This window comes from Trachymyrmex cornetzi, unplaced genomic scaffold, assembly GCF_001594075.2.
Source record: "Trachymyrmex cornetzi isolate Tcor2-1 unplaced genomic scaffold, Tcor1.1 scaffold230, whole genome shotgun sequence".
Lineage (NCBI taxonomy): Eukaryota > Metazoa > Arthropoda > Insecta > Hymenoptera > Formicidae > Trachymyrmex > Trachymyrmex cornetzi.
In genome coordinates, this window is record NW_017296957.1 from 1,025,331 (window position 1) to 1,034,795 (window position 9,465).

The 9,465-nt window shown below is 33.3% G+C and overlaps 1 protein-coding gene across 1 annotated transcript; it reads left to right on the forward strand.

Annotated features, from left to right (window-relative positions):
• Positions 1–158: 158 nt before the first annotated feature.
• Positions 159–3,744, forward strand: LOC108760922 (zinc finger protein 534). Its single transcript, XM_018507209.1, has 5 exons — positions 159–412; positions 1,957–2,196; positions 2,307–2,536; positions 2,642–3,025; positions 3,280–3,744. The coding sequence occupies exons 1-5, from the start codon at positions 233–235 to the stop codon at positions 3,623–3,625; spliced, it is 1,380 nt and encodes a 459-aa protein (XP_018362711.1). The 5' UTR covers positions 159–232; the 3' UTR covers positions 3,626–3,744.
• The last annotated feature ends 5,721 nt before the right edge of the window (positions 3,745–9,465 follow it).

Sequence of the window (9,465 nt, forward strand, 5' to 3'; positions counted from 1 at the left end):
TGCCGCCGTTACTACCCGCCGAGAGGATCGGCTGAAACGAAAAAGTCTTCCAGCGGTGGAACGAGAAGAAAAATTGTCACCCCCCTCCTCCTCCCGGCACGCCGTTCTTCCTTTTTTTTTTCATTATTTCACCTCTTTGTATCTATTCTCTCTCTCTCTCTCCTTCGCCGATCTTTCCGTTTTTCCCTTTTTTTCTCCCCGTTTTCGCGCTCTCCTGGTTCCTTTTTGAAAAATGGGCACGGCGGCACGCGATCTCGAGCAGCAGCGCGATCGGCAAGCGGACCGGCCCGCGGCGCAGTGCCGGATCTGTGCGACCGATATCGCCACCGACGACGGCGAGATGCACATTTTCGCCGAGGACGGCCGGCGTCATTATCTGCAGACCAAAATACGGAAATACCTGCATATCTTGGTGAGTGAGACACGAGCGCGCTTTCGCGCGTATCTTCGCGCGGCGGGTATCCTTTTTTTTTCCCTCTCCCTCTTTTTTTCCCCTCTCATTTCCTCTCTCCCTTTCTCTCCCTCATTTTTTCTTCCTTTCAAAATTCGTTCCTCCCCCTCTCCTCTACACGGCAGGTGTCGCGATCACGTGCCGGTCGCGGCCGAATTTCGAAATTCACGTCGACGTCGCTCGACCGATCTCAGCCGATTTTTCGAGATCGGTCGAAATCGCACGCCGATCTTCTCCGCGAAGATTCGTGTTGCGACCGCGACGATTTTCCGAGATCACCGTCGGCGTTCGCGAAAAATCGGCGATGAAAAATACATCACGGTGATTTGGAGTCGCCGATCGTCTCTTTTTTTCTTTCGTCATATAATGATCGGGCTCGACGCGAATGAATTGACTCGGTCGTCTAAATATAACAGCGACATTTTCGCGATACGAATGCTTACGCCTCGCCAAAAGTCTCCGGGTGAAAAAATTAATCGCGTCGATTCCTAACGAGCCGCGAAATATCAACGGACTCGTCGGAGGAACCGGTCGCGTTACGATTTATAGAGAGCTGATCATATTTACGTATTTTGTGAAATACGTCGGTCATGAGCGCGACCATTTTGTGTGCGGAGCTACAAAAGTGTTAAAAATTAGCATTTTATTGATTGCAATAAGTATACCCGTGGCCCGCGTGTATGTGTACGCTATATATAAACGGCCACATCTATAAATACAATCGGAAATGAGGGCCGCGTCCGCGGTGGAGCGACGAGGAAAATGACGTGGCACGGAATAGATTGGCGTCGATCGAGACGCGATTACGCGAGGAAAAAGAGGAAAAACGGGGCGACTTTCCTTTTAAATAGACGAAATGTCCTTTCCTTCCCACCTCGACGGCATTATCGGCGCTCTCGTGAAAGCTAGGTTAATTGTCGATCGAGAATGAAATTGGAGAGAGAATTCGCGACGCGCTGCTGTGCAAATGAGAGATGACAATAATGGGAGAAATGAGAAACGAATGACGACGTAACGATGATAATAAAATGATGTTTAATTATACAATTGACTTGATAAATTATGTGACGTCAGTATCTGAAAATGACAGTCATATATATATACATGTAGATCAACATATATAGAATATAATGCACAAATATAAATTTTAATAACGCGATAATTTTATGATAATTTATTGTTTTCTGTTTTGAGAAAAAAACGTATAGTATGTTTTACTTTAATCTAGAAGAAGTAGAATTTGAATATCTATATTTTTCCTTCTTTTTATGTATATTTACATCTGTATATTATTATATTCTTCGTGTGAATTTCTGTACTTATTCCACAAATTCAAATTAATTCACATTGGATTAATTTTTTTATTTTTTTTTTTAATAAAAAGAACTAATCCAATGTAAATTAATAATTCAACACATTGTCATTTCCAGATTGGCGTCATAATTTATGTTAATTGCATAATGTATATTTTTATAGATTTATACTTATTTTTAAATGCTTCGCAGGTGTCATCGGAAGACAAATTTTCAAAAATGGTCTGTTCTACGTGTATCAAAAGACTGGAGGGTGTCCATCGTTTCGCAATGATGGCATACCGTACCCAAGAGAAGTTGAGATCACAGCTTTATGGTAACATTGACAATACGAATCCTGTACAAGAAGATGAGATACAGAATATTAAAGACATACAAGATACTGTAAAAAAGGTGGAAGATCGAGGGTTATTGCATTCGATATTGACAAAGGTATGTATTATAAATTGTCTTTTAGTATGTATTATAATTAGTCTTTTATATATCAGAGAGAGAGAGATTTTTATCTATAATATTTATTGTATTATCAATGTTATCTGTAGGGTGCGATAGAAATTTTAACTGAGGATGAGCCACTGGGATCACAGGAATCAAATTTCCAAGAGGTCAAACGTTGCACTCCGAACATGGAGGAAATGGAGGTAAAAGTGGATCCAATGTTATTTCTACAATGTGGCATGGAACAATCTACATCCGAAGCTTCAGATTCCTCAGATAACGAGGAAGAAATAACAAGGACACATACACCAGAACCGTTACCTTTAACAAATAAGTAGGAATTTTGATACAATTTTATATATATATATATATTATAATAATAAAAAAGATTGTATTGATAGCTGAGTGTGCTTGCTTATATATCTTATTTGTTTTATAGAAACACTGAAGTGGAAGACGAAGAAAAGAAAGATGAAAGTGAATCTAAATCGCACGAAGACAGTGAAAAAATTATATCCAATTTATCAGAGAAACCGCATGAATGTACAATATGTACCCGATCTTTTATATCGCAAATTGGCTTGCAAAATCACTTGTGGTCGCATTTACCCAAAGAGAGAAGATTCGACGGAAAGCCTATTTTACAATCTCAACACGTTTATTCTATAAATGGTGTACTTCACACGAACAGTGATAACAATTCGTCCAGCAACTTCATCTGTCCAATTTGCAGTAAAAAGATTTCTACAAAGGGAAATCTGAAAGTGCATTTAGAGACTCACAGGCCTAAAGGAAAGTACGGCTGCGACATATGTGGAAGAATGTACGCTTACATTCTTGTAATAATTCTCGTAATAATTTAATATTTATTTCCTAAATACTTGATTAAAGAATTATTGTTAAACTATTGTAAAATAATTTTTTAATTTGTTTTTGTTTCCATATTGAAATAATATTAAGATTTTAATATTTAAATTTTAACTGATTAAAATTTTTAACTGTCTAGTAATGTATTAATTATATTATTACTATTGAAGGATTTTCTAATATTACCAAAGAAAATTTGATTTCTTGCAGTTTCAAAACTCAATCGAATCTGTTCAGACACAAGGAGTACCACAGCGGCGTACAATTTCCATGTAATGTATGCGGGAGAGTGTATCCAACGAATTCGACGTTACGTGCCCACAGCATAACGCATTCGGACTTGAGACCGCACGCATGCCCGCTTTGTGATAAGACATTCAAGCGAAATCAGGATTTAAAATTCCACATAAATCAGCACACAGGTGCGAGGCCTTATCAGTGTCCTTACTGTCCGAAAGCTTTCGCGAGCTCCGGCAATTGTTTTTCACATCGTAAAAGAATGCATCCCCGGGAAGTCCATCGAGATCGACAGAGAGCGGCGGATTTAATGAGATGAACCATGGGCAGTCAATATGAGGACTGGTCTTAGAATTTTGGATAAATGTTCTGCCGAGGTGATCGTATATTGATCATATATTAGTATCTCGTAATGTAAACTTTATTTTCAGAAATTAACGGTGCTAAGGTACGAAAACGGAAATTTTGTATGTTTTATTGTTCTTAAATTATTTATATACATTTTTAGAGTTAAGTACGTTATTGTTGGTATTGTATATTTTGTTAGTTATTTATTGGATACGTACATCTTTCTGCTGTCTGATAGAGATGTTCGTTGATATGAAATATTGGTGAACTTCCATTATTGTTTGTAAGCTTAGCGTTGAAGCTTTACTATTATATAGCAGATAAAGTAAGTTTGAAATTTCATAGCCAGATTTAAGTATCGATATACTTATAGTCTTATTTTTTATGCATATTATATAATGCAATTTATACAGATTATTTTAGTGATAAGAAATCATTGTTAAATGTTTCTAAGAATATAATATAATTATATATATTATTGTAAATGTATTGTGTAAACTGGTTAACACATTTAAATCGGACAGATTTTGTTATATATTATCATCTCTTCCTTTTTTGTGATAAAAATTCCACTGCCATTTTTGTGCATATTTCCTCATTTTTTATTTTCTTGAGACTATTAAAACAGTATTAGATTAGATAGTAATAACTATATGATTTGTATAATATATACCTACTTCCATGAAAAATTTATGTATAGCAAGATCAGAGAGAGAGAGAGAGAGAGGATTGTGAGAAAGTTACTTTTCAGGTTACTTTATATGTGTTTGTTATAGAAATTGACTATAAAATTGGAGCAAATAATAAAATATAATATAAAAAATAAAATACTCAAACTTATGTACTCAATTTCTATAATAAAAAGTCACTTATAAGTAACCTGTACAGTAACTTTCTCAACCTTTGAGCAAGATACATTGTAAAACTAGTTCTATACTGTATATGCCCTTATCTTGACAACTCTGTGATAATTGTATTGGTACTGGTCGTTTTATACTGGTTATGAAATTTACAACTTACATATAATAGAAATATTATTCTACGAGCATAGATTATACACGATTGTAGCATTATTCAAACAGTGACGAAGATTCTAAAGAAAAACACATTATTTTACTCACAGTGATCAAGCGAATAATCCACAGGGAGCTTTATATGGAACATACGTATCGACCAAAAAGCAAAAAAGGAAAATTTACAGAAAGGAGAAAAAAAAATTTTGTAGTCTGTGACATATTTTTAGCACAATACAAACATCATCATAAATGTTAAGACTGTATACGAAAATTATGTGTCAAATTAGATAATAATTTTAAGGGCGGACAAAACCGAATGTTACATGAAACAAGTCTAGTCGTCTAGCAGTATTAATTATCAATAAGCAGGACGTGTAGGCGCCGTAGTCGATATTACAAATACGATCATGACGTTATTCTTATAAGTGAGATATATGAGGTAAATGTTAAACAGAAGTCTGAGTAGTTATTAGGAAAATATAGTTAAGTTAGTTGATTAGTTAGATAGTTCGTGTAACGTAGATAATAGTCCGTGCTTCCGTATACATTCGCACACGCGCTAAAATATTGCAGAAGGCGTAAATAGAGAGAGAGAGAGAGAAAGCATTACAGGCCCTGAAAAAGAAATAAGTACACATATGACAGTCAGTACACAAACAATAAATAGCTTGTATTACGTATTGCAGAGATAAAAAAAAAGGAAATCACATGTGTAATCGCATTATATTAATACAGCATTATTAGCTCATAGAGATACAAGCGTGTATTTTGTGATTACGTTTTTTCCGGACGCTTGCCGACATATATTATATATACAGACACTTATAGACATAGGCAACAATAAATAGTATATATGTATATATATACATTATATATATGTATATATACATATATACAAAAATAATCAATTTTTGACAGAGAAAGAGCATCCACGGTGAACCGATGCTCGCAGCTCAATCGTCATCATTCTTGCATTTTAGACCTTAGAGAATCAAAAATTGAGTATTTTTCTAAAACCGACACGCCAAAGACACACACTGTCCTAGCAATCGAAACTAGTAATTAACAATAATTCAGAAGTGCCAGTTGTAATGCAGAAAATTAACATATAGCGTATTTAGCAGCAGACAAATACCATGGAGGATCATTCTGTAGAGTTAGTGCAAAATACACCATCTGTGACGTATATATAGAATAAATTCATTGTATAAAATTAGTTGAACTCTTATCCCGCATTTACACAAAGAGAAACGCATATGTCGTTGAACTGACATGTGTATTATCGATGACCGTGCAATTACATGCATAAGAACAACGCAACTTTAAACGACTACGTCATCGACCCGGAACGGAGTAGAAGGACGTTTTATCGGCACGCATAAATGAACGTACATAAAACGTGGTAAATATATGACCATGAGTGTGTCTCAAAGAATTATATAAAGACTTATTTGTTCTTAAGCTATATGGTATTCATCAATTTAGAATACTTCAAGGGGATGGACCATGGAATGGACGTCAAATTTTTACTCAAGTAAAAAACGCTTTTTCAAGATGACTCTTTTTCACTCATAAGAGCACATCACGTACGCTTTGTTCACTGCTATTTAGATTTATTCATCTCCGTGAGATGTTATATTCCAATAAATTGATTCCATAAATTTTTTAATAGTTTTACCAGAGACTCAACTGGGATTTAAGAAAATCTTATATTTATAAGAATAAAATTGTTTTAACGTACGCTTTTATTTTTTAAATTATTTATTGCAAACATAACTTTGTAGATATATGAAAATTGCAGATCCATTTTCTGCGTAGTTTAGAAGGATTGACGTCAAACGATACGACAAGTATCCAAATATCATAATTTATGATTCATATAAATGATAACTAGAATATCGCAAAATGGCATATAGAATAGCACAGTTATTTAAAGCGAAGAACATTCGGAATACACATTAGACGATATGTAGAGATATAAACAAAGTGCATACGATAGTGTTTTCTTGCAATTAGAATCATTATCAACAAATTTTACATATATTTTACAACGATAAATGGAAATTACAATGACATTGTTCTAAATTTCTCAGAAAGTATAACGCGACCATATTATTATCCTCTACTATCAAGCATTTTATCCTCTACGCGCGCGAGATATATTTTATAATGTCTACATAATCTTTCGTAATATCTGAGTATTGCGTAATATGTTATTTGCGTCTAATTGAGATTCCTACTTTGAATTAATTTTCTAATTTGAATGTAGTATATTGATATATATTATACTCTCTTAATGACACTTCAAAGATTAATTTTATCTAATCATTGTTTTTTTTTTATTCACTGTGTTTATGATTTTTTTAATGACGCATTAAACGCGCGTTTTTACATATTATGCAGGGTGTTCCAGAATTTGAACTTATAGAAGAGGCAATATTTTTCTTTAGCAGAATCAGTTCGAGCAATAGTTTTTAAATTACAATTATTTATTATGGCTAAAATGTTGCTTCTTTTGACATAAAGAATTGTACTGTGCATTCCGTGTGCACAAATTCTAAAAAAATATTTTAATATACAAGAAATATATAACGCGAATACCAACAAATAATAAACTGGTATAATTAAGTAATGCTAGTTAACGTTAAGACTCCTGAGTAGTCACCACAGCCATATTGAATCGTGACGTTAAAAGCGAGAAATGACATGTCAATTTTTATTACGTGCCATTTATAAATAAAGATAATTTGGATAAAACAAAATAATGAGATTGCTTTAGAGAAGTGATGAAAGACGCATGAAATACTTTTATTCAATGCATGCAATAGTTTATATTTCCAACTAAAACGTGCCTTTTATCACTTTTTACGATTATTTACTGACTGTCAGAGGGGGATAAGCATAGTTTTCGCCCATTTTTACAAATATTTTAAAGCAATCTCGATCATTTTGTTTTATCCAAACTGTCTTTATTTATAAATGGCATGTAAATAAAAATTAACGTGTCATTTCTCACTTCTGATGTCAAGATTCAATATGACCGTGATGACTACTCAGAAGCCTTAAAAATAAAAATAAAACAAATATTTATTAATTATTAATTTATTTTTACTGTTAATAAATTGATGAATGGTAAGATTGTTTAACTGCAGATCTAACGATGTTTGATACATTTTGCCATCACAGTGAGAAATCAGACAGAAATAGACCATAAATATCTCTCGTAAAGATATTTGCAGATGCGCTCAGCAAAACTGAGCGACATTAACGCAATCTCCAATGACTGGAAAAAGAATAGCAAATAAGATATGATGTGATATATCAGTATTACGAATTATACACAGTTAATATCGAATTATGACATCATGGAATTACACAATACGCGTCAAGCGATCATGATGATTCAGATCAGAATATTTCCTCTATAAAATCACTATTGGTTACCAGTAAACAATGTTGCCGAGGAAATCAACGTTGTACATTTATTCGTATACGTGCACGATACACGCGCATTGCAGATACCGACTACAAGAAGAAGGTAAACGAGTTTGCCCCAGTTTTTGCTTACATCTTGCACTGCAACATTCCTTTATTAATCACTATCCCATCATTGGAGTAGAGTAGACTACTAAAATCTCTATCGACTTTATTACTAAAAAAAAAGATTACTTTTATTTTATCATCGTTATCAATGTACGATGTCTTTATTGTTGACAATAATATTTTATTTGTAAATTTGGAATTCTAAATTCTCCTTAGAACTCTTTTTTTTAAATACTCTCTAGATATTTTACGCTTCGTGCATTTTTCTAAAAATATTAGGAAAGAAAAATCGTTACTATTTAAAAAAAAAAGCAGAGAAATGAGATTAGCAGCTGACTTAAAAAAGGTCGATTTAAAAGTTCAAACTATTCAAAGAGAGAGATTAATTATTTAATATTGATCGGATAATCGGCAGTTAAGGTGTGGTCAACTTGGCGCTACAAATGTTTCGAGATATTTGATTGACCAATCAGAAAGAAAGAATTTCATTAAATGACCAATAAACAAATGCTTCGAAGCATTTGTAGCATCAAAGGGACTGAAACCTTAATCATGCATGTATGTATAATCATTTTAGCAGTAAAAAGTTCAGTAAAATTTTTAATTATATGTAAGTTGCAGTTAAGACAGCTAACAATTCAAAGTATAAAAAGATCAATGACATTCAGTACTAAAAATATCACATCTAAAAGATAGTATGCCGCACCTTTATATATAAATGATAGGATAATTATATGTACATATACATATATAATTTTAATTAAAAGATTTTCTCTCAATACAATATGATGATTCTATATTAATGCAGTAAGCAACTAGAAATATCAAATGTTGCGCATAAAGAAACATCTAAATCGCGTGGAGCGATATGTTTCTGTAAATTTATTTAGAAACGCATGTAAGTGTTTCAATGTATTTTCTAAATACTAAATGCTAACAAAAATAATGAGTAATGATTATTTGCAGATAGATTATATATGCAAACTGATTGTGAAACATAAAGTAAAAAATAACTTGTAACTCGTGTAAATACGAAAAAAAATTGAGACGCATTTGTAAAAATATGCAAATATTTCAATATTCTTCTATATACGAGGGTCGTCTGAAAAGTTTTGAGCCTCATCATGAAGATGGCGTTACTCGTCAAAGCCATTCTGGTATTATAATCGTGATACTTACGAAAGATATCTGTGACAATTGTGGCCACTTTGAACGTTCAGTTCTTGTTTGACAATCATTTGTGTCGTCATTT